Source organism: Canariomyces notabilis, assembly GCF_033297395.1.
Source record: "Canariomyces notabilis strain CBS 508.74 unplaced genomic scaffold N656scaffold_3, whole genome shotgun sequence".
NCBI classification, from domain to species: domain Eukaryota; kingdom Fungi; phylum Ascomycota; class Sordariomycetes; order Sordariales; family Chaetomiaceae; genus Canariomyces; species Canariomyces notabilis.
The window spans coordinates 84649-107350 of NW_027041825.1; the positions used below are offsets into that span (position 1 = coordinate 84649).

At 56.1% G+C, this 22702-nt stretch overlaps 11 protein-coding genes across 11 annotated transcripts; 4 read left to right on the plus strand and 7 right to left on the minus strand.

The window, feature by feature from the left end:
* Positions 1-335: 335 nt before the first annotated feature.
* N656DRAFT_834673 (uncharacterized protein) lies at positions 336-2790 on the minus strand. The gene is made up of 3 exons (XM_064818727.1): positions 2581-2790; positions 1689-2518; positions 336-1639 (listed from the first exon to the last, which is right to left on the minus strand). The coding sequence occupies exons 1-3, from the start codon at positions 2717-2719 to the stop codon at positions 722-724; spliced, it is 1887 nt and encodes a 628-aa protein (XP_064673028.1). The 5' UTR covers positions 2720-2790; the 3' UTR covers positions 336-721.
* Positions 2791-3150: 360 nt separating this feature from the next.
* N656DRAFT_787182 (t-SNARE) lies at positions 3151-4040 on the plus strand (the record flags this gene model as incomplete). The annotated part of the gene is made up of 2 exons (XM_064816582.1): positions 3151-3435; positions 3501-4040. 2 exons carry the CDS (start codon positions 3151-3153, stop codon positions 4038-4040), a joined length of 825 nt encoding a protein of 274 aa, XP_064673029.1.
* A 194-nt stretch (positions 4041-4234) lies between these two features.
* N656DRAFT_702678 (uncharacterized protein) lies at positions 4235-5431 on the minus strand (the record flags this gene model as incomplete). The annotated part of the gene is made up of 1 exon (XM_064811041.1): positions 4235-5431. The coding sequence occupies one exon, from the start codon at positions 5429-5431 to the stop codon at positions 4235-4237; it is 1197 nt and encodes a 398-aa protein (XP_064673030.1).
* Positions 5432-6110: 679 nt separating this feature from the next.
* N656DRAFT_795201 (glycosyltransferase family 4 protein) lies at positions 6111-7972 on the plus strand (the record flags this gene model as incomplete). Its single annotated transcript, XM_064817388.1, has 4 exons — positions 6111-6457; positions 6517-6646; positions 6712-7690; positions 7785-7972. The coding sequence occupies 4 exons, from the start codon at positions 6111-6113 to the stop codon at positions 7970-7972; spliced, it is 1644 nt and encodes a 547-aa protein (XP_064673031.1).
* N656DRAFT_775346 (S-adenosyl-L-methionine-dependent methyltransferase) lies at positions 7972-10228 on the minus strand. Its single transcript, XM_064814425.1, has one exon. It carries the CDS (start codon positions 9985-9987, stop codon positions 8230-8232), a length of 1758 nt encoding a protein of 585 aa, XP_064673032.1. The 5' UTR covers positions 9988-10228; the 3' UTR covers positions 7972-8229.
* Positions 10229-10612: 384 nt separating this feature from the next.
* Positions 10613-11548, minus strand: N656DRAFT_703156 (uncharacterized protein; the record flags this gene model as incomplete). The annotated part of the gene is made up of 2 exons (XM_064811081.1): positions 10613-10798; positions 10868-11548. The coding sequence occupies 2 exons, from the start codon at positions 11546-11548 to the stop codon at positions 10613-10615; spliced, it is 867 nt and encodes a 288-aa protein (XP_064673033.1).
* Positions 11549-12820: 1272 nt separating this feature from the next.
* On the plus strand, positions 12821-14659 carry N656DRAFT_775347 (uncharacterized protein). The gene is made up of 3 exons (XM_064814426.1): positions 12821-13533; positions 13609-14023; positions 14077-14659. The coding sequence occupies exons 1-3, from the start codon at positions 13212-13214 to the stop codon at positions 14165-14167; spliced, it is 828 nt and encodes a 275-aa protein (XP_064673034.1). The 5' UTR covers positions 12821-13211; the 3' UTR covers positions 14168-14659.
* N656DRAFT_703364 (uncharacterized protein) lies at positions 14401-15007 on the minus strand (the record flags this gene model as incomplete). Its single annotated transcript, XM_064811095.1, has 2 exons — positions 14401-14658; positions 14711-15007. The coding sequence occupies 2 exons, from the start codon at positions 15005-15007 to the stop codon at positions 14401-14403; spliced, it is 555 nt and encodes a 184-aa protein (XP_064673035.1).
* Positions 15008-15624: 617 nt separating this feature from the next.
* N656DRAFT_787188 (MRG-domain-containing protein) lies at positions 15625-17993 on the plus strand (the record flags this gene model as incomplete). Its single annotated transcript, XM_064816583.1, has 4 exons — positions 15625-16032; positions 17318-17589; positions 17648-17757; positions 17821-17993. 4 exons carry the CDS (start codon positions 15625-15627, stop codon positions 17991-17993), a joined length of 963 nt encoding a protein of 320 aa, XP_064673036.1.
* Positions 17994-18463: 470 nt separating this feature from the next.
* Positions 18464-19646, minus strand: N656DRAFT_724859 (uncharacterized protein). Its single transcript, XM_064812545.1, has 2 exons — positions 19515-19646; positions 18464-19440 (listed from the first exon to the last, which is right to left on the minus strand). Exon 2 carries the CDS (start codon positions 19172-19174, stop codon positions 18797-18799), a length of 378 nt encoding a protein of 125 aa, XP_064673037.1. The 5' UTR covers positions 19175-19440; positions 19515-19646; the 3' UTR covers positions 18464-18796.
* A 418-nt stretch (positions 19647-20064) lies between these two features.
* N656DRAFT_765822 (citrate synthase) lies at positions 20065-22118 on the minus strand (the record flags this gene model as incomplete). Its single annotated transcript, XM_064813437.1, has 2 exons — positions 20065-21597; positions 21660-22118. 2 exons carry the CDS (start codon positions 22116-22118, stop codon positions 20065-20067), a joined length of 1992 nt encoding a protein of 663 aa, XP_064673038.1.
* Between the last annotated feature and the right edge of the window lie 584 nt (positions 22119-22702).

Sequence of the window (22702 nt, forward strand, 5' to 3'; positions counted from 1 at the left end):
CTTGATAGGACTCAAAACCCGGGGACGACTGGCATGGTATCCATGGGCATCCAGAGGGCTCGCGACGGAAGCTTGGAAGCTGCGTTTGGAGGTAAGGAAGCTCAGGAAAGACTTGGGCAAGCGTTCAGGAGGTTACTCGCCAAGCCTGTAGTTTGTCGATCGGACCAATAGCGAGGCTCTAACTCACTGAGCAAGGGTGAGGTCACTGAGGTGCCATGTTCTGCCGTCACCACTCACCGCCTTAAGATAGAACGGTCACCAGCATAGCGAGCATGTGTAAGACAGCGCCTTGAGAGTTGAGAAGGCGGCAAGTTTAAGAGTTCAGGTAGAATACTGTATTCTTGAACGTTCGCTAGGTGCGTAAGCAGGTAAGGATAGGTGTCTAACTATGCTATAAAAGAATTTGGCTCGAATTTAACAGACACTGCACCTCTTGCTTTGTATATACCTAGATACCTGTTTATATAAGGTATCTTAAGATTTTCATGACTGGTTTGGAAGGAAGAGGGTAAACAAACGAAACTTCATGTGCTCTCGAAAGCCACGTCCGTCATCTCCGAACCTAGGTACTCCTTGCTTTATGCCCCTGCCTTACTGGTGTATTATACCAGACACCGCCCACAGGTTCCGCTTCTCGACAGATATCATTGCACATTTTATACATTTTGTTACACTACCCATATGATCCCAAAGTTATGCCCGGCCCTCTAGCAGACGCCACTTAACCCATTTTACCAGCTAGCTGCACTGCCGGCTCCATTATCCCAGCAGCCTCCCTTGCAAGCCGCATATCCTTCAAGCTCAGCCTCAAGTCCCGGGCATACGGACCAAACGCCTCAATCAGCTGGCCGAGCGCATCCTTGAGCGTAGCCAAAACGTCGTCCACCTCGGGACACTCCCTCTTCCCTTCCACATCGGTCCAGTGCGTCGGCAGCTCCTCCCTGAATGTCTCCAGCTTCTTGGTTACCTCGGTCATGGCGCGCATGATCGCCGCAATGTCCCTCTGCACGTGGCCATACCTGTCCTCGCGCAGGCTGTGCACCGCCAGCTGGCTCAACGCGCACGCCGCGTTGATGTACAAGCTCGGCTCGCCGTAGGGGTCGCCCAGAACGACGCGCATCAGGCGTCGACTGTAGTGTTGCCTGAACGGCCGGCCTAACCCTGACCTCAACACCTTCAATGCCAGGTCCCTGATCAGGCCCTGCGTGTCTTCGGAACCGGTCGCCTTTTTCTGTAGCGTAATAAAGCCCTGCCCGGCTACGTCCGTCGCCTTCTTCGCCAGAGGGCTGAGTTGAGAGCCTTGGCCGGGCGACCTGGCCACTTGATTGACAACCTTCTCAACTTGGTCCCTCAGTCCTCTTTTTGATGGGATCGGCTCAAAGATGGCCTCATTCTTTGGAGGCTCTGTTGTTCGCTTTTTCGTCTCGTCTAGTGGTGCCGCCTTCTCCGTCGGGTCGGGCGGCGCCGGCATTCCGTTGAAAGCATCGATCCTGGAATCAATACTTTTCAGGACATCTAAACAGATCTTGTAGACCTGGGACCACATGGGGCCGTCCTTGCGATCGATGTCTTCGTAGATGGCCTTGCGTCTCTCGGGAAAGTCTCGAGCAATGAGTGCCAACTCCCACATGGCGAAACACTGCGACTGTCAGCTACATGGACACAAGCATAGCACGAACCGGCAATACCTTGATGGAAAGCTTCTTATTCTTCAGGCCGTTCAGCAAACTGCCATTCGGGTCCTTTGAATCGGTCGTCAATGGCTTTCCGTTCTTCAGGGGACTCTTAACCAAGAACAAGGAGAAAGCCGTGTTGGCCGTGGTCCATGCCAGCAAAATCATGAGGCTCACAAACCAGCAGCGCAATATAGCTGTGAAAGAAAATGGTAACGTGGTGGGCACCATGTTGGTTCTGGGCAGCTTGTAGATGGGCCGCAGGAAAGTCATCATCGTCCGCCATATCGTGGCGCGCAGGAAAAGCGGGTAGACGAAGAGAGTAATGATGAAGCCAAGTATTGACTGATTCACTGAACTCAACACTATCCCGGGTAGCTGGTCCTTGAACCGCTGGACTTGAATCGACGCATCACCGTCCATAGGCTTGCCGGTCCCAGCCTCCGGTCTGGCCACACCTAGAGACAGCCGGTCGACATCTTCGTACAGGTGCCGCAATGCTTGGTAAATTCCGACCAGCACCAAATGGGTGGTCAAAAGGATCGGCTTCTCGTTCAGTCTGGCCCGGTCCGACATGAAGTATGTGATCCATTCAAATCCCGACCCTTCCGGCAGAGACCAGAGGTAGATCTGACTAAACAAGTACGCGGACGTGCTGTAGGTAAAGAGGGCCTCGACCGTCGGCAACGTGAGGCCATACTGGAAGAAGGTGTGGGCGGCCGAGTCGGAGGTGCGCAAGCCGGGGTGGTACTGAGCGATGCGGAGGATGATTATGGAGATGGTGCAGAAGAAGAAGAAGACGGTGCGAATACCGGTCGGGCCGAGGGGAAACCAGGACCACAGCACTAGAAAGGCAGGCTGTGAGATGGTACCCGAGTATGTAGAGGAGCGAGTCAACAAGACTTACATGAGGTCCAATTCGCCAAGAGCAGCGCCTGAACATATGCGACGGCGAGCACACATAAACTTGCAGTCGCAAAGCGCCGCTGCAGCGCGGGCTGCAGGAAATCCTTATATGGAGATCTCCTGACTGTAGGCACTGCCATGTTTGCTGACCATGGTCGACGGGACGGTTGCACCTTTGGTCGCGATGGTCGATTCGTTTGTCCACTGTACATGGAAAAAAGCTGAAAGCAGTTGACAGCCCACCAGTTGCAACGGGAGACGGACCGCGTTGTGCTGTGGGTCCACACCCGGCGACTGATTGGTCAAGACACCCCGATTACGTCTTTTTTGCGGCTGCGGAAAGTCAGGCGGGTCTCAACAAGCAGGGGTTTCAACTGGTTCACAAGCACAGGCAGCCAACCTCGTTCGACCGGGCGACCGCAAACCATCGACGACTGATAACGAAGCAGATTCGACATCATCGAATCGCACACTCGCCAGTCGCTTTCATTCTCATCGCTCGCTCTTGCATTTTGCTACGCAGTCCATAATTGCAGCACAAGTAGGCGGCTCCTTTCCATCAACGCCCGCCATGTCGTTCGATCAGCTCTCCTCGTTGGAGGCGGGGCAGCGCCGGGGGACTTCGAGCTACGCCGATGACCCCGAGTTCCAGCGACTGTCCCAGGACCTCATGAACAAGCTGTTCAAGCTTAACGGCAACAACCAACGACTAAGCGGGGAGGTCGGGCACCTGGGGACGCGGCGTGATACCCCGCGCGTGCGGGAGCGGGTGCACGAAATGATTGAGGAGTCCAGGGAGATGTTCAAAGACGTGGGCGAGGGTGTCAAGAAGATCCAGACATGGGAAGACGTTACGGTACCGTGGCCCTTCGTCTTCTGATCCCCCCGCGTTGCATTGCTCTAACCGTAATCTATTCTCAGCCGACACAAAAATACATGCAACAAAAGCTCTCGCGCGAGTTTCAAGCCTCCCTCTCCGAGTTCCAAAACCTCCAACGGCAAGCCCTCGAGAAGCAAAAGGCCTCAGTAACTGCCGCGCGCGCTGCCATCGATGCCGAGCCCGTCAGCCCGGAGCTGCTCTCCTCCAGCCAGCAGCAGCAGCAGCGACACGAACAGTTACTGCAACAGCAGGAGCTTACCCGGCTCGCCCCGCAAGACGAGGTCGACTTCCAGGAAGCGCTCATCATCGAGCGCGAGGAAGAGATCCGCAACATCGAGCAGGGCGTGGGCGACCTCAACGTGCTGTTCCAGCAGGTGGCGCAGATGGTAAACGAGCAAGGCGAGGTGCTCGACACCATCGCCAACAACGTCGAGAACGTGCGCGACGACACGCGCGGGGCCGACCGCGAGCTGCGCAGCGCCGCGCGCTATCAGAAGAAAGCGCGGAGCACGGCCTGCTGTCTGCTTATTATTCTGGCGGTGATTTTGACGATTGTGCTATTGGCCGTGTTTCTGGGGTGATGCAATGACGTCTGGGGGTTGGGTGATGGCGCGGGCGGTATATTGAAAGTCTTGCTGTCGCCGACGGGCAGCGGTGCAGTTCAGATGAGTCTTTCTGTTGTACAAGGAGGCGTTTGGGAGTTAGCGCCTCACGGGTCTATTAGAGTCGTTCGATATCCTTTGTACTTGTACAGTCGAAACGAATGTGTTTCCCATCATGGCTTCTTCGTCCCTTCACGGGTTGGGCGTACCAATTCCACCGCTTGGGTTCGTTTCGCCGGAGTGACCGTCTTGGGCATGGGCATTAGCCGCGCTATGATCTCGGTCTGTACGCCCGTCAAGGCCGCCGAGCAGATCCAGTAGAGGTGCAGCGCAGCCGGCAAATCCATCGTCATCGGACCGACCGCAACGGCCACCATCAGCAACGCCCTTTGCACCCGCAGGCGCCATTTATTTTGAACCAGCACTATCTGGTTCTTTTCTGCGAGATTAAACAAGCTCCGGATCCCCATCCCGGTATGTGCCGTTCGCAACAGATTCAGCAGCAGGACAGCCGACAGGGCGAATGGCAGAACATGGTACGGATCAGCAGCCGTGAGATCCGGGAACCAAAGACACCCGCCTGTAGCCAGGGACGGATCCAGGCCAGAAAGCGAGCCAACCAAGGCCTCTCCGATCTCACCCTCGCCGCCTCCCATCCCCTGCACAGCAGCACCCGTAACACCCGCTTCGTCCCTTCCTTCAGGCGCCTCCCCATTCCCGAAAACCATCCTCCCCAACAGTCCCCTCGGGCCGCCACACATCCGCCTCAGCCCCTCGATGCCGGTAATCCACAGGGGAAACACGACCAGACTGGGAACCCAGTCCTTCCAGCTCTGCACGCCCCACCGCCGGAACCGCCTCTTCTTCTCGGCTAGATTGGCCGCGCGATACTTTAACCCCCACACCGCGATATCGTTTGTCGACATCATCTCATTTTGTTGTTGCTGCTGCTGCAGTCGGATTTTAGCGAGCTCGTGGTTTACGCGCGCGGCCCAAGCGCGCATCAATGGCGCAAGCTTGGCCCGGCGCACGGCGACGGCCCGCGCCAGGACGGTCGTGGGCAGCCGCGAGGGCAGAGTGATGACTAGCGCGAACAGCGGGATGGTCAGGTACCATGGTGTGCAGGTCGCCGTGTGCAGGGTGCTGAGCAGCGTCTGCGAGGCGGTGATTGCTGTTTCCAGGATGGGGATGAGGGAGAAAGAGCGTGTTTGGTGATGGTTGGAGAGGGGCAGAGTCGGTCTGTGTTTGGGGCTTGATCTTGTTCTTGAGGAAGGGAAAGGGGTTACATGAGGGTTAGGGGTGGCGAGTGTGAGAAAGGTTCGTCTTGATATCGATGAAAAGGCTGATGAGGTCCCCTTGGGCCCGCGCATGGGGAAAGGGGATGAGACAAGCTGGGTTCCGGCCAGGGCTGAGGCCCTCATGATGGTTGCTGTCATGGTGAGGTGGATTGGGTCGATTCCTGCGTCACCCGTGCATTTCGGGCAATGTGGTGCGCTCAGCTGAGATGTGAGCTGTGGTGGTTGCAGAGCTCATCAGTTGGAAAGCTTCTTTTTCGGAGCTGCAGCCTGCGCCTAGCTTCATCCATTTCAGCAGCCTGGGCTTGGCGTCGAATCACCTGCGGGCTCGCCACTTGCCCAAAATGGACCCTTCTGAACGGCCCGTGCTGCCACCTGCGGCATGGTGGGGGTTACTGCACGTCACGTCCACGCCATATCTATGGAAACTTCCGACCAGGTGTTCATAGTGCTCCCATTGACCGATTCAACCCCCTGCCCGATCTTGATAACCTGTCATACATCCTCCCCCTTCCTCAGTTCTGCATTCACACAGCGGCCCCTCGTTTCATTCCTATGGCTGCATGTTCGCAATCTCGTAGTTAACGTTGGGCCACAAACCATTCCCATCTCGACGCCGCTCTCCACCATCTGCCGTCTGCCGCCTGCCGTTTGCCTGCCTGCGCAACCCGAAACTCGTCCTCCGATTTATAGCTCACACCTTGCACCGCGAACAGGCCCAACACCTGTGAGCAGCAGCGCACCCATCTTTCTTATGGACGGCCAACTCCTGTCACACATTGCAGCTCGCCTGGTTCAGTTCCTATGCCTAGCGCCGCTGGCCCTCCTCTTCTTACTTCCTCTGCTCTGGCGCGGTGTGGGCGCCCTGCTCGGGTTGTATCTCCGGAAGAAGGCGGATGGACGTCGGTGCCATATTCTGGAGGTCGCCGAAGCGGAGGAAAAGCAGTACCGGCAGAACAGAAGGACCAGCAGCAGTAGTGGAGAAGCCGGGGACAGTGATGGGTGGGAGAAGGTGGATGCGGCGTTGGTCGGAACAGCCAAGAACGGGGCTAAGGGTAACGACGACTGGGATGGCATCGTGGGCTTCTTCCACCCCTTCTGGTGAGTTGGAATAGCCCATAACCCTTGCGGCACCTGTAACTCATGGCTGACAGACCAAGCAATGCCGGTGGAGGCGGAGAGAGGGTCCTCTGGGCCGCCATCCGGGCTACACAACAACGTTGGCCTCGGGCTAAATGCGTTGTCTACACTGGCGACCACGATGTGACCAAGGACGCCATTCTGGCCAGAGTAAAGGCAGGTCCCCTAAATCTCCGATCGCTGCACGCAGGCTCTCGCTAATCCTCAGATCTTAGAACCGGTTCAATATCCACTTGCACCCACCCACCGTCAACTTCCTCTACCTCTCCACCCGCCACTGGGTGCTGGCCTCGACATGGCCGCGCTTCACCCTTGCTGGCCAATCCATCGGCTCGCTCATCATGGCTTGGGACGCCTTCTCGCTCCTCGTACCAGACATTTTCGTCGACACCATGGGGTACGCCTTCGCCCTTGGACTCTCCAAGTTCCTCTTTCGGGATGTGCCTACAGCCGCATATGTACACTACCCCACCATCTCGACCGACATGCTCGAGTCCCTAAACCCGGCTTCGTCCGTTGGCAGGGAGGGCGTCAACGCCGGCCAGGGCGTCGGCGCAAGGGGTGCCGTCAAGAAGCTCTACTGGCGGCTCTTTGCCCAGGCGTACTCGCGCGTGGGCGCGTCTGCCGACATGGTCATGACTAACTCGACCTGGACGCAAGGCCATATCCAGAAGCTGTGGGGGCCATTCAGGAAAAGCCAGGGCCCCATTGCCGTCGTCTACCCGCCCGTTGCCGTTCGCGAACTGGAGAGTGAAGTGGAGGTGTCGCCCGCCACTGAGAGCAAGCGGGAAAAGGTGCTGCTGTACATTGCGCAGTTCCGCCCAGAGAAAAACCACGCGCTAATCCTGCAGTCGTTCGCCGAGTTTGTCAAGTCGGGCAGCGAGGCGGCCAAGGATGCGCGTTTGGTCCTGGTGGGCAGTGTAAGGGATGATCATGATTCCAAGAGGGTATACCAGCTGCGCCTGCTGGTCAATGAGCTTCATATTCGCGAGCAAGTCGAGTTCCATCTGGATGCGTCGTGGCCTGAGATTCTCGAATGGCTGCGCCGTGCGTCGGTCGGCGTCAATGGCATGTGGAACGAGCACTTTGGTATCGGGGTCGTAGAGTACCAGGCTGCCGGGTTGATTGCGGTGGTACATAATAGCGGTGGCCCAAAGTTGGATATTGTGGTTGATGTAGACGGAGAGCCGACCGGTATGTTTTTTTTTAATTTTTATTTTTTTTTATTTTTATTTTTTATTCCTTTCTGCCATCGACGCAATGGATATACTGACTCTGCGTGTTCAAGGATTCCATGCCACTACCTCGGCCGAGTTTTCGGAGGGTTATGAAAAGGCTTTGAGCCTCAAGAATCCCTATGCGGTTCGTCAGCGGGCGAGGCAATCGGCCAAGAGGTTCACCGAGGAGGAGTTCGCCAGGCGGTGGAAGGAGCAGATGGAGCTGTTGGTGACGCTGAGGGCCAAGCAGAGGGCATGACATCGCCTTTTCCCCTTCCCGTTATTTCCTCTATACCGTACTCGTCTCCTTTGCTTAGATACATGGATACCCCTTTTCATATGCATTGTCAAACAATCGGCCGGTGTTTTGGTTTCCGCCACACTCTGGGTTGGATTAGTCTTGTTCGAGATAGCCATTTACAGCAGTCAAAGCACCACCGTAGTGTACATCTAGGAAGACCACCTGTTCAAACAACTCCCGTTGCTGCAATGAGATCGCCCCCGCCGTCTAGACGATTAACCATCAACCCGGTTCAGCACAGCAACGCCCTCAACATGAGCCGTCTGCGGGAAGAAATCAAACCCTCTAATACTCTCAATCGCATACCTCACCCTTTTCTTCTCCCCTTCCTCCCCACCCTTCCCGGCCCCTCCAACCTCCTCCTCCCTCTTACCCAACAACGCCCCGTCAATTTGACCCCGAACGAGCATGCCGACGTCTCGCGCCTGGGTATGCACGTTGCAGCTCACATACACGACTCTGCGGGGTGCGAACTGGAGCAGCTGGCGCAGGAAGCTCGCGTCGCAGCCCTTGCGCGGGGGGTCCAGCACCACGACGGTCTCGTCCGGGTCGTAGGCGCCGCCGCCGACGCTCTTGAACAGCTCGGGCGCGTCGGCGGCGACGAAGCGGCACTGGTCCTCGCGCAGCCCGTTGAGGGACGCGTTGCGCCGCGCGTACGCGATGGACTGCTCCGCGATGTCGATCCCGATGCTTTGCCCGCCTGACGAGGAGAAGAGGGAGGACTGCGTGATGGTGAAGAGGCCCGAGCCGGAATACGCGTCGATCAAATTGCGGATGAGCTTGTTGGAGGAGGCGGAACCTGCGGCGGGTGTGTTGCTTGCAGGCGGGAGGATGTGCTCCCGGATGTAGGCCGTGAAGGGGGGGAGAATGGAATTGTTGTTTTGGAAAAAGGAGCCCGCGGGGTTGGTGAAGACGAAAGAGTCGATGTATTCTGTGCTGGTGGCGTTGTTGTCGGTTATGCAGGTCTTAAAGTCGACGTGCGTGTCTGTCTCGACGCGGATGGCGTCAGGGGGTATGCCCCTTGGTACTGGGACTACTTCACTGGGTGAGGATTTGGGTATTCGTTTGGTGCTCTCGCGCAGGAGAATGGTCGCCCCTTTCGTGTACTTCCCGTATTCGAGTGCCAAACGGAATCGCTCATCGGCTAGCCCCTTGCGCACGGCATCGGTAGCGATTGGGCAATCTTCGATGTCCAAAACTTGACGGCTTGTTTTAGGGGTGAAACCGAAAGGGGGCATCTTTTCATGAGGCTTCTGAGGCCCGCGCCGCCGGTTGTTTGGCGGCGCATCAAAGTGAGGCGTGAGCTTTGTACGATAGCCGTACTGCAATGGGCTGCCGATGGTATCGAGGATCTCGGGCACCAGCTCGGGTGGTAGCTGAGAGAAGTTGCGGTAGGCCTTGACAACAATGTCCCTCTTGAACTTGAGCTGCTGTGCGTAGTCCAGCATTTGGAATTGGCAGCCAGAGCACTTCGCAAAGTAGGGACACTGGATCCGGCTGTCGTCGCGCATCTCAGAAGGCTTAACGACCGAGATGAAATCGGCCGCAGTGTACCCTTCGTCGAGGTTGTGCCGATATACCTTGACTTTGAGCGTGTCTCCCGGAACCGCAAATGGGACCACGTAAATGTGGTCTGACCCTTTTTGCTTTGCCAGCCCTTCACCGGTAGACGAGAGCTCCACGACTTCGACCTCGATCTCACTGCCAACATCTGGCAAAGCCACGGCCTCGTTTTCGAGGGTGCCAGCCACAGCTTCATCCCCAATCTTCTGAGATGCTAACAGAGCCTGTACATCAGCCAGGAGCACCTCCTCGTGTGAGCCCTCCTGGGGCGCCTTCTGCTTTTTCCTATGCTTCGCAGGTTTGCGATGGGAGCCATGTTGGAAGGGCCGTTTCCCTTGTTGCTTCTGCCGATTTATGCCAGAAGGCTGAGACGGCTTGAGAGTCTCCGTTGTGCTCGGCACGTCAGCCATGGCTGATGGTTTCTTATCCCAAAATCTTGGTTTGTGAGATTGGCTGCGCAGGAGAGCAGCGAGAGATGAGGACGGTCGAGAGAAAATTCTGATGTTGCCGGGTCGCATCTGGAAACGGGAACTGATTTTGACCCGTTTCACAACTGGTATCCACTTGATATCAGGTCCATCTGTAATTGAATGTGATCTGTGAAATGTACTCGGGTTTTCTGTTGTGGGATTTTTCCTCACTTCATTGAAGTCGAAAATGGAAGTTTCGAGTCGATGAAAGTGAGGGCGTTAATGAGAGCACAGACCACCTTCGTGATAAGGGGCATCCCAGATTACCGTATCTGGTAATTGAATGAACTCGTCGCTGTACTTCGTACCGCCCGTGGACTAGTGAATGAGGAGTAAAAAGACAGATAGTCCCTCTAGCGAATCACATCTAGGAGAGTTCACATCAATGAACAGGCCCTGCTGCTTTTTGTATGCTGTTCGCCCTTGGCGTCTCAACCTGATTGTAAGCAGGTAGAGAGGTAGTTCTAGGTGCAGTTTACACCTAACAAAACCATCCAGTATCAATATCAGGGTATCATCTTCAGCCCGTACAACCAAACAGTCGCCGATCATCCTTCGCTATGTCTTAGCCAAGCACCACCTGGTCATACTGTACCGGGTCCATATACTGACACAGCGCCCCTTGTAGCGCCGCCTTGGTCTTCGCAATAGCCGGGAGAACTCCATCGATCTGGGCCAAGTTACTCCTCATGCTCTCCATATGGCTGCCAATCTGCTGCGACAACGCGAGCAGCTCTTCCTCTTGGAGGTCCTGCACCCCAGACCCACGGTTAGCAACCGGATGTAGGTAGAAGGAAAAACAAAAAAAGGGGCGACTCACCTTAAACACCCCTCCAGCCCCTCCCTTGCCCTCCTGCCTCTTAACAACCTCCAACCCCAACCCCCCCTCTCCCCCTTTCTCCCCAGCACCGGCAAGCCCTCCAGCAAGGACATGGCTCCTCTTCCCCCGCTCCCTCCAGCCCATCCTCTCGGCTTTGGCGTTCCCCTCGAGCTGTCGGAGGAGCTTGTACTCCCTCTCCAGCTCCCGCTCCTCCCGCTCCTTCTCCGCCTTGAGCAACACGACGGAATGCAGCAACGGATCGAGCGCACGCTCAAGACTCGCGATCGCGTCGACCGTCTTCTCAAAGTCAAGCTCGGCTTCATAGCCACTTCGACCCGATTGCGCTCTTTTCCTGGTCGTCTTCCTTGAAGACGGCGCCTGGGCGGCAGATATCGTCGGAGGCGGAAAGGGCATGCCCTTGACGAGCTTTGTGCGGAGCCGCGTGGCGAAGGTATGCAAAATGGTCTGCGCCTGGGCATGGCGCTGGTCGCGGTCGCGTAGGCGGAGAAGCACTGGGCGGGCGGCGTCGGCCACGAGGGAGTCGACTACCGAGATGGATGCCGGGTCGAGCGGCGTCCATTTGGAATCAATGATGGAGCGGGGGATTTGCCGGGTGCGGGAGGTGAGGTGGCGGTATTCGGCGGCGGGTCCAGCCTCTTGCGCTGGATCAAGATCCGGCATGGAGGGCGGAGCGGCCGCGTTCACATGGCGGCGCTGCGCTCGTTCGCCTCGTGCTTCCGGCTCGGCTTGGGGTTGCTGTTTGTTCTTTGCTTGAGGCTTCCCTGGGCCCGAACCGCCCTGGGAATTGGGAGAGGGCCCTCCCGGTCCCCGCTTCTTCTTGGACGGGCCTTCTGGGCCTTTTACGGCAACGGCAGTTTGAGGGGAAACCTTGTTCGCAGACCACCATGGGTTATCGTCCGCAGACCGGCGCTCTCTTCTACTTCGGCGCGTAGAGCCATCTTCCACATCATGGCCTTCTGCAGCCGACTTGTCAGGCGGGGCCGGATTCTGCGCTGATTTGGGTTTCGGCTTGTTTACTTGTTCCTTGCTTCTCGGTTCCTCCGAAGGGCTTTGCTCTTGGTTATCATCTTCAGGTCTGCGCGCTCTTCTGCTGCGACGGCTTTGGACTTCTGCTTGATCCTGTCCATTCCGTTCTGTGCTCTGCCGCGGCCTATCGGCAGACGGTTTGTCCTGTTTGCTTTTTTTACTCCCCTCAGTTGTCTGGTGCCTGCTCTGTAACTCGCTCGCCTCATTCCCTCTCATCCTTTTGCGTGGTTGTGTTTCCGTAGCATCCTCATTTGTCTCGGCATCATGCGCCTTAGGCGGGCGTACCCTCTTCTTCGGAGCCATGGTAGAGCGAGCACTCGCCAGTGATCACGTAGGTTTATGTTGCTTTGCTTTCGCAGCGGGTGGTGTTGTAACTGACGGTATTACACCAAGGCCTTCCCGTAGTCGCCCAGCTTCCCACAGCAACGTCGTGTTCTGCTAGTATCCACACATTTGGCTCTGTGGAGAGCTCAGCCTTCCGGTTCGAGACTCGACGCGGTTTTTGGCTGTCTGTAACGCGTCTGGGGGACGAACGCGTCACGACTTAACAAACGTTATTGTTCGGCTGGTCTTTTCGAATGCCTACTTTCTTGTTAATAAACAATGAGTATGTCGATTCTTTTCGACTAATCATGACTACTTACTACCAATACAGCCTTTTGTTCGACATGTGCCACCAGACAGCTCAACGGCGATGGTCTCGTCCCTTTCAGAGCCCCACTGTGGCTGGAGGTAGCAAAGACCTGTCACTGTACTCGAAAACGCGGAGCTTGAAACTGGGGTTGTCCGGGCCTAAAAAGCCCAACCTTAGCAGCAGCACCAGCAGTCGACAAGGGTCTCTGACGCGGGCCCCTAGTTAAGTCAACAGTGTTTAACCGAAACAAGTGCTATCAATGGCCCCGGTCATCAGCACCGTGGACCCTAGCATCGCAGCCGACGCGACGCTAAGCAAAGACATAATTAAAGAGAAGCTCGCGCCTTGCAAACTTCGGCTGTTTCTAATCTTCTTTCAGGTTGCTTGCTGGCTTTGTGACAAAGGACCATACACTGCTGTCGCGATTGATTGAGGGTATCTGCTTCAACTTCACCTCCAAATAAATCCACTCTTGGAGCAGTCAGTCGCTTTGAGTTTTCAGGCAGCCCTCGGACCCCTCACTCTTTCCATCGTCATCATTCCCCAATTTGTCCTGACAGCCAACGCTTGCGTCTCGTCATCAATCTCTTCCTCCCCATCCAAAGCTGCCAAAAGCAATTCGCAAGCAGCTCATTCCACGCAGCTATCTATTACCCTGTAATAATGCGTTTCTCCGCAACCGCCCTGCTGGCGCTGCCGCTGCTCGCGGCCGCCGCCGAGAGCCCGTATGAGCAGTACAAGGCCAAATTCCAAAGCTTCCTCAGCAACTTCGGCGTAGCGGGACCTGCTGCCGACAAGGCGAGCGCCCCCGCGACACCCAGCATCAGCACCGGCAAGGCGAAGAAGAAGGTGACAGAGCCGAAGCCGATCCATACGCTCACGCTCGACAACTGGAAGGACACCCTCTATGCGCCCGTTAAGGCCGAGGCGACGCAGCCCGAGGAGTGGCTAGTGTTGGTAAGCGGCCGGAATAAGACATGCTATAGTGAGTTGCCAACTCCTGCGACCTCCGTCGATACCTCATGTTATCCATATCCAAAACTAACCGGTCCGAAACCAGGCCACTGCCTCAGGATCGAAGCAGCATTCAACGAGTCGGCGACAAAGTTCGCCGCGATGCCGCAATCGCCGAGCCTGGGATATGTCAACTGCGACGACCAGCCGGTGCTCTGCAACAGCTGGTCTGCGGGGACGGGCAACCTGTGGATCTTTGAGATGCTCCCGGCTCCCGCTCCGGTCGACATCCACTACAAGCGCCTGAACCTCACGACGGTTACGTCGCAAGACATCGTCGACGCCTACACGGGCAGGCCTGACATTCAATGGCGCAAGTTTGAGGGTTACTTCCACCCGATTGACGGCTTCTTCGCCAAGTACGGCCTATCTGTCCCGCTGGGCTACTTCTTCTGGGCCCTGGGCGCTATCCCCTCGTGGGCCATGATGCTGGTGGTCTCGTTCATGACCAGGACGATGATGTGAGTTTTTTCTTGCTGAGGGGTTCATATTTGCGCTGACACTCGACTACCAGGAACCGCCGCATGGGTGATGCGAACCGGCAAGGAAACGCCGGTGGTGGTGCTGCGCCCCGTGCTGCTCCTCCCGGAGACGGCCGTTCTTAGGTGGAGATGCTCGGTGCGTATGTTGTAGGATGGTTCCATGGTAGCGACATATTACTCGGTGGGTCTGGGCTGGGGTTTGTGTTTTATTTGCTCGGATTTTGGGGTGTATACATGGTGGGCTGGCAGACAGTGGTATCAACATATTGTGCACCGCTGCCGTCTCTCAAGGCTAGAGGTATCAGAGGTGTCAGGACACGTGTTGCGCGGTCACGGGCATAGCGAACAGACTCGTATCAATTCTTCCCCCTACATGTCTCCTGCAAGTTTGCCAGGCCCTCAAGGACTTGCTCGTGCAGCCGGCTGTTAGCCAGGCGGCCGTAACGCAGATCGCTCATGCTACCCACGGTCTGCCGGATAGAGGCAAGGAGAGCTGCTTCCTCTTCCTCTAGCAGTTGCAGCTCGCTTTCAAGCTCATTGACGGCACTCTCCATGTCTGGCAGGATAGAGGCAATGCTGTGCTTGGGATTTTGCGAGCTTAGCCCATTTCCAAGCTGTGAGGTAGTCAGTGTCGGTGTATCGTGCACCTAGGATGTGAAAACTGACCATCTTCTCAATTTCAAGCTCATCGTCATGCTCTTGAGCCTCTGTTTCCCGTCTTGAGCGAATCACAGCGCGGCGCATCGCCTTGCCATGCTTGGCCTCTTCCTCGATCTGCTCGGCCACAGCATCGATGAGTGCATTTCTCTGGCTCTGTAAATTACGGTATAGACTGCGGATGTGCGGCGATGACTGCAGTGACCGGGGGAACAGCGCAACAAATTCCTGCAGCGAGATGATCGCGGGCAGCTGCGCAGGGACAAGCAGGTAGTTGCTCAGAATCTTCTGCTCAGTTGGCGCCATTGCGCCGAGTTGTGTCGCGTCGGATAGTTGGAGAAAGTAGAGGTACGAAGAGCAGCAATGTTGCTCCCAGAGGTACTCCTCTCGCCTCTTTAACGCATTGAACCCCAATTATCCCCACGGTGCATTGCTGAACCCGCTTTGAATTCCCGTGAAACGCACAGGGACGTGAGAAGGAAGGAAGATGGTGGTGTTCTGCATAGGGGTAGCTTATTGGTAGTTTCCCGGCATCCGCGCGTGTTCCCGTGATCTGTGCTTTGGTTACTCCTGGGACCCGAGCACACTCTAACGTCTCATCCCTGACTATCGACACATCGACGGCCTCGTTGGGACGATATCATTTTCATCCAACCGTTGAGAAAGCTGACTTTAGCAATATTTCTGTAGTGTATCTGCCTGATTTTTACTCGCCGTTGCCCCGAACCTGGTAGCAAAAGCACCAGCATAGGTGGCTCTTTCCTTCGAGTACCAGGACTGAGGAAGCAAAGGCCTTCAAAGCATCCTAAATCGGAATCAGTAACCGCAGTCTTGGACAAATAAATCATCTCTCGCTTCCACGACAGCCTGATCAGAAAGAGAGCGAAAAATTCTCAATCCAGACATCAACCTGCCTCCTCATCATGGCTCCTCAGAAGAAAGCTGAGCCTCCCTTCGCAAAGGACGAGCGCGTCCTGTGCTTCCACATGGAAATGCTATATGAAGCAAAGATCCTAGACGTTATGCCCGGCGAGAACGGCGAGGGGTGGCAGTACAAGATCCACTACAAAGGCTGGAAGAGCAGCTGGGACGACTGGGTACCGCAGGACCGAGTGCGCAAGTTCACAGACGAGAACAAGGACTTAGCCGCGCAGCTGCTCAACCAGTATAGAATGCTTCAGTCTGGAAAGTCGGCCAAGCAACCTAAGAAGGGCACCCGCCAAACTGGTTCCGACTTGAGTTCAGCCCGAGGCAGCGAGGAACGCACCGCCGGGACCGCAATGGCAAGCGGGCGGGGACCCCGTCGGGCGAGGGATTTTGATCTTGAGCAGGTAAGTTGGCGAATGCTTTGTTTTCGTTTCTCTTGCTTTTGCGTGTTTCGGTCCATTTCATTCTTTCTGCGAGGTTGGCCGGGGCGGGCTTCAGGATGGCGAGTGCCTCTTGGCCGCTTTCTCTTGGATTCTCGGTGTCGCGTTGGAAGCCTTCGTCGTTGGCCCAGTCACTGATGTAACACATCAATTTCGATGGCTGGATGAGGGGCCTAGGTGCTAGGCAAATGCCCAGGAAGGAACTCGCCGTCTTTGGGTGGTGCGAAGCTTTGGGTACAGCCTTGGATGGGCTTGCGGTGCAGACCACCGCTCAACAAGAAGGGAACCGTTGCTGGGAAGCCAATCGGGACTATGGCCTGCTACTGCAATGTTCTCCTGGCCCTCAAGGCTGCTCGCCGAACAAGTTGTGGGCTGCCAGTTCGACCAAGTCGCCTCAATTCCCTTGCCCCGTCTCCCCGGAAGCAAGCAAAGCGGCGCCCCCCTTTGCAACGTCGCCTTTCGTTGCATTCGCAAAGTTTATTCCCTTCCCCTTTCCCTTCGCTTTACACCTAGAGGACGAAAGATTCCCTAAACCCCTTCATCACGTCGGTATTACAATACAGCATTTCGTGGATAAGGCCAGCCAGTACATAGCATCGACTGCTCGTCCCTGAGCATTCCGTTGGATATCCATCAAGAATCTCTGACGTTGTCTACGATGACCCGCACAACTCGCAGTCACGCTCTAAAGGTAAAGCAATCTGAGGAGTCCGAACCCTGGGACATCAAGGAGGCCCGCTGGTTCGAGGCCGCAGAGAAACACGACAAACTCCTGAAATCACCAACACCGGCTACATCGGTTTACCTGGACAAACAGAACCGCCCCAAGTTTGACAATCGTTACGAATACATCCCACAGCGTCAAGCCCCCACCGGCGAGAACCATCCCAAACTACTACGCGCCAAGCAGAACGGGACTTGGACTAGGCTACTCCAGTATTACTACGAGCACTTCGACTCGAAAATCAACATCCCGCTTGCGGGTGCGTCGGCGGAACCGGCTTTCGTATGTTTGTTTTAGGAGGACGCTATGCGCTGGGAGAGAAGAACCGCAAGGCCCAAGTGAGCCAAAGGACGAGTGTCCGCATCCGGGGAGAAGCCCGCTTCCCGGTACCAACCTCCGTGCTAAAGTTTCCTCTGCACATGGGCATAGCCATTGGAGTGCCCAAGTCGGCTGTGCCAGACTTTCTCCTATCCGTCATATTCATTCTTGATGGATTCAAACTGAAAGCTGACACGAGACTCCCAGGAGGAAAATTTCCATAATCGCCCGTCAATCAAGCTGCCTCTTCCGGATCATTTGAAGGCAATGCTTGTTGATGATTGGGAAAACGTCACAAAGCTCCAACAGCTTGTCCCACTTCCACACGTCCATCCCGCGAACGAGATTTTCGACGACTATCTCGCGTACGAGCGACCCCACCGCCAGGAGGGTAGCGCTTCAATGGACATTCTTGAGGAGACCATTGCCGGACTTCGGGAGTACTTTGACAAGGCCCTTGGCCGCATTCTTCTCTACCGGTAGGGTTTCTCCGTCTCATGTTCGCTCGCACCTTCGGCTAATAAAGAGTCGTGCCAGTTTCGAGCGCGGCCAATACCTCGAAATGCATCAGCTCTGGAATAGTGAAGAAAGCAAACACAAGAGCGTCAGCGACACGTACGGTGCTGAACATCTGGCTCGGCTCCTAGGTAGGACTTAGCCCATCCATTGTAATCCGTGGCAAACCTCGCCATGACGCTAACCCGCGGCAGTGTCACTCCCAGAGCTGGTGGCCCAGACCAACATGGACCAGCAATCGGTGAACCGACTCCGCGAGGAGCTCATGAAATTCACCAACTGGTTCAGCCGCCATGTGACAAAGTACTTTGTCAGCGAATATGAGACACCCGGCGCTGATTATCACGAGAAGTCCAGGGTCGCTTAGAATGACGACTCTGGTGACGACGCTCCGGAGCAGGAGAGTTCAGAAAGCGGAACGGTGTCCTGAGAGGCCAAGAGACGCCATGGCTGAATCCCGAGCCTTGGGCGTCCTTTCTCTTCACAACCAAGGCCTCTCGGTTTACCAAATCCACTGGATGGGTTTTTGCTGACCAACTCAACTGGGCCACGGATTACATGGTCCTTGGAAGACACTCCGTCAAGCCCCTGCATCTGTTACTACTTTCTGTCACGGGCGGCTCTCTTGTTGCCTAGCAGGCACTTGAGGGGGCATCTGGGCGTCGGCACTCTCTACGGACAGGCGGCAGTTGATCAGCGATTTTGTTGTTACCAACCGGATGGCAAGCGTGGTATGGGCAGCGTTGAGGGGGGTCGCTGCTTTCCTCGGGATTGGGGCTCTTGGCTTGGTCGGTCAGAGGGCAACAGTACAGCTCGGCAGTGTGTGACCAAGCACCTGTCTGTTTGTTATTTGACCTTACACATTCAGGTCCCGCTGCCTGGGCAGATAGCGAAATCAATGGTTACGAATACCATGGTAGACACCCGATGTGTCGTTTTGCAGCGGACATGTGTATCCATCTAACCCAAAGCCCCAACACTACGGATATCTCATTTCTGGTACAAGTAGTTTACAAACCCAAGCCCGGGCATTTCTCACAGAGCCCTAGGGGATATATCCTCTTTCTTGCTTGCTCCTCCGCCTCTCCTACACCTCCAACTGCTTACACACCCACCCCATCCCCAAGCAAAAAGGCCAAAGCAATCCATCTCCCCTCCGCTTAGCCCACCTCATAACCTCACCTCAAGCCCTTCCTCCTGCCCCCCTTGCCCTTGGCTTCGCACCCTCCCGAGCTCCTTCACAGCAGCAGATATCGCGGAAGAAGAAGGAGAAATTGTAGGATCAGCCATCCGCGGGACGGCCCGCTCAACGTAGAAACCCGGGTCCGGGGTGCGCTCGGCCTTCACCTCGGCCTTGGTCAGCGGCCGCTCGACCTCGTCGACGCGCACCAGCTCCTTGACCTTCATGATCATGCCCGCGCACTGCGCGCTGACGGGGTGGAAGACGACCTGGGAGCGCCGGTGCAGGCCCAGGGCGGCCAGGACCCCGCGCGTGCGCTTCGGCATGCCGATCGCCGAGCGGTGGAGGGTGATGCGGAAGTAGGACATTTCTGGTTTTTCTTCCTCCTCTTCCCCTTTTTGTTATTCGGTTTGGATGGGAGTCTTGAGGTCAGGCTTTGTCCCCGGGATGGAAAACCGAACGGGGAGAGTGAATGGTCTCGGAAAATGCTGGTCGGGACGGAAGAACCGGGACCGCGGTCGACCAGGCTTTACGAGGTTGTCTGTACGTGTCGGCGACGGCGATGGCGTCGGCCCGGATCAACGTCGTCGTCGCTAAAGCGGGAAGAGAGCAGGTGAGCAGGACGCAGCACTTTCTGAATTGCGCAACCGGCGATCAGCACACTATGCCCTGGTCTCCGTTACTCGGCCCAAAGACTGCAGAACCTACCTACCGCTGCAACAAAAGTCCTCCAGTGAAAGTAGCAGTTGTCGGCTGTCAAACTCCCAGTATCAATTGCCAACACTAGGGCGTCAGGACATGCACAGAGGTGTCATCACCAGTGACCGGCACGGCATCCGGGATGGGTTAGATAGCAGGGTACGGAGTAGGGGTGCGGAACAAAATAATACTGCCGTGGTAGACCGCCAAGTCACACGCGACCCACGCGACCCGCGCGCATCGCTCAGTGGCTTGTGCGCTGTTTAAGCTCAATCAGGAAAGTTCAGGTACCTATTGTGCCTAGGGTACCATTACGTCCAATACCACTGACTGATCACAAATCATGCGCTGCAAGGGAGACATCGGGTCATCAATGGATTAAATATCTTAGTTTGTTTGAATAATGCCTGTCCTCATGCCTATGTGGAAGCAAGAAGCTATTTCTGCCATGGCCTAACAAAGGGTGTGACAAGTCCAGCTCCCGAGTCCTGGTTCCACAGTGAACTGCCTCTCTCGGGCTGAAATGATGCTGCGTCTAACAAAAACACAAAATGCTCCCTTACATCTGGACCTCCACACGACCCTCGGCACCCGGGGCACCAGCCTGCTGCAGGTTCGGGAGGAGGTATGTAATGTCATCCCAGGGATGGCGGTACAGACCGGTGCGCAGGCGCTTCTGGTCGAGGAAGTGAGCAATGAGACCGATGCTGCGGCCGAGGACGAACAGGCCGTTGAGCACGCCCATGCTGAGGTAATCTTCCGCCTCTTCGGGGCTGAAAGCGCCGCAGTTCCGCAGCAGGTCAACGAAACATACGGCAATGCAACCATCGACGTTCAGGATGAGGTTGTCCTTCTTAGACGTTGTTACTGTCTCGACCGCCAGCGCATAGTCGAGCATCTTGTGGCTCGGGAATTTGGCCTTGACATATTCCTTGACAAGCTCCACACGGAGATCCGGATTGTTCCGCGACTTGACGCGATGCCCGATACCCGGAATCAGCTTGTTCTGCTTGCGCATCGTGTCCACAAATTCACGTGGGCTGAGACCCTTGTCGAACGCCTTGGTAAACTCCTCGGCAGCACCGTCCAGAGCGCCACCGAACCGAGAGCCAATAGTGAGGAGACCGCTCACCAATGCTGAGATCAAGTCCTTGCCAGCACGAGTCGTGATGATGGTGTTCATTGCGCCAGACACAGCGGGACCGTGGTCAGCGGTAAGCATCAGGACCATCTCAAGGAATTTGGACGCGTAGTCTGGGAGGCGGCGACGGAACCACAGCAGTGACATGACGCCGCCAATGCCAATGTCCTCCTTGAATACATCCGAGATGGGCATTCCAGCATATAGCAGCTCCTGACCACGGTCGTCCGAGATGGTCGAGATGAAAGCAGCCGGCTTGCGGATAAGACCAAGTTCCTGCGCCCATGAATAATCGATGGGAATTTTGGGCACGACAGGCTCGGGCTGGGGCTTGATGGTGCCATCCTTGACAAGCTTCTCGTACAAGGACTTCAGGACAGCCGGCATGTCCTCAAAGGTGTCGGGGACGTAGAAGCCAGCTTCACGCATGCTCTGATTCTTCATAGCGGCAGTCTCGAGCTGCGAGTTAGCGAACGCACCAGCATGGCCGAACTGAACCTCGGTCTTGAACATGCTAGCGCAGGTACCGATGGCCCACGCCACAATAGGCTTGGTAATGATGCCTTGCTTGACGGCATCAATCACCTTGTACTCCTCAACACCTCCGACCTCGCCGAGTAGCACGAGGATCTTGCATGCAGGATCGGCCTGATACCGCAGCAGGTGGTCAACAAAAGTGGTGCCGGGGTAACGATCGCCGCCAATTGCCACACCCTCGTAGACGCCGTCTGTCGTCTGCGAGATAATGTTGTTCAGCTCGTTGGACATACCGCCCGACTTGGAGACGTAGCCAACCGAGCCCTTGCGGTACAGCTTGGAGGCAACAATGTTGTCCATCATGCCACCGGTGTTGCCGATTTTGAAGCAGCCGGGCTTGATGCCACCAACAGTGGCAGGGCCAATAATGGTGACGCCCTTCTTCTTCGCAACATGCGCAATTTCACGCGCGCGCTGTGCAAACCCAAGGTTAGCACCCTGAACATCTTACCAACGCCGCTATGGGAATGGCTTACGCGCTCCGGGACACCCTCGGCAATGATAGCAATCGTCTTGATTTGCGGGTACTCCATCAGCTCCATCGTCGAGCTGTAGACGCTACGAGACGAAGCAAAGTTGACAACCACATCTACATCGGGGTGCTTCGCCATTGCCTTTGGAACTTCTTGGTAAACGGGGAGCAGGGTCTCGCTAGTTCCCCAGTACATCTTGCTGACGAATTGACCGCCGAACGTGTAGATAATTCCCGCGACCGAAGGCGTGGACCGCTTGCAGATGAAATCGAAGTCGAGCATGCCTTGCACGGCGCGCGGCTGCAGACCGTAGACAAAGCATCTTGTCTTTTCGTTGAAGAGAGTGTGGGCGGGGAGAGGGCTCAGCGGCCGACTCGGCGCAGCGAAACGGCGGATGTTGTCGTTAGCCGAAAGAGTGCCGCTCGGGCTGGCGCCGTTGGCCGAGGATGTTGCGGGAGCCATTGTGGATTGTGTAAATCAGAGCTCACCGGTAATCGTCTCCGTGAAGTGGTGGGAAGAGAAAGGCAAGCAGGCGAGGAGGGGAGGACAGGTGAGTCGGAATGAGGGAGGATGATTATTCGGGGGTGGGTTTTGTCGGTCCCTTTGAGTTTTTTTGTCGGGAAGTACCACACTCGGGGTAGGCACAACACTCTGCAAGCTGTAGATTTTTAGTGAAGGTGCTCTCCTGTCCAGAGGACCGAAACGTAACCGCCCCTCCTGCTAGAAATGTGGTGGGTCGCTTATTGGCTGGATGCGAGGTCAACCAATCCAACAAACAGGGTCGTTTCCCCAACTCTTTTTGGCCCCTGTCGGATTACCCACCGGACTTTCACCAAACGAGCCAGGCGTCCGCTTTTTTTTGCTGACGACAGGTGGGGTGCCGTAGCAGCTTGAAGACAGAAGTACTGGTACCTCTGTGCCCCTCAGCAACCTTTGTCGTCCGATGCCCCTCCGAGACTTGGAATGGAAATGGCCAGAAACCCAGGAATAGCAACTCCCGGTCGGGGAATATTTGGTTCCCAGCCTTTGCGTTGACCGCTGAACAA

Bases quoted from the DNA above. Each gene is read 5' to 3' on its own strand.
- N656DRAFT_834673 (XM_064818727.1), bottom strand. From the start codon at position 2,719: ATGGCAGTGCCTACAGTCAGGAGATCTCCATATAAGGATTTCCTGCAG. The intron at 2,519-2,580 runs GTAAGTCTTGTT...CTGCCTTTCTAG, and splicing joins CTTGGCGAATTGGACCTCAT to TGCTGTGGTCCTGGTTTCCC. The intron at 1,640-1,688 runs GTATTGCCGGTT...TGACAGTCGCAG, and splicing joins ATAAGAAGCTTTCCATCAAG to TGTTTCGCCATGTGGGAGTT.
- N656DRAFT_775346 (XM_064814425.1), bottom strand. From the start codon at position 9,987: ATGGCTGACGTGCCGAGCACAACGGAGACTCTCAAGCCGTCTCAGCCT.
- N656DRAFT_775347 (XM_064814426.1), top strand. From the start codon at position 13,212: ATGCGTTTCTCCGCAACCGCCCTGCTGGCGCTGCCGCTGCTCGCGGCC. The intron at 13,534-13,608 runs GTGAGTTGCCAA...GTCCGAAACCAG, and splicing joins CCGGAATAAGACATGCTATA to GCCACTGCCTCAGGATCGAA. The intron at 14,024-14,076 runs GTGAGTTTTTTC...CTCGACTACCAG, and splicing joins TTCATGACCAGGACGATGAT to GAACCGCCGCATGGGTGATG.
- N656DRAFT_724859 (XM_064812545.1), bottom strand. From the start codon at position 19,174: ATGTCCTACTTCCGCATCACCCTCCACCGCTCGGCGATCGGCATGCCG.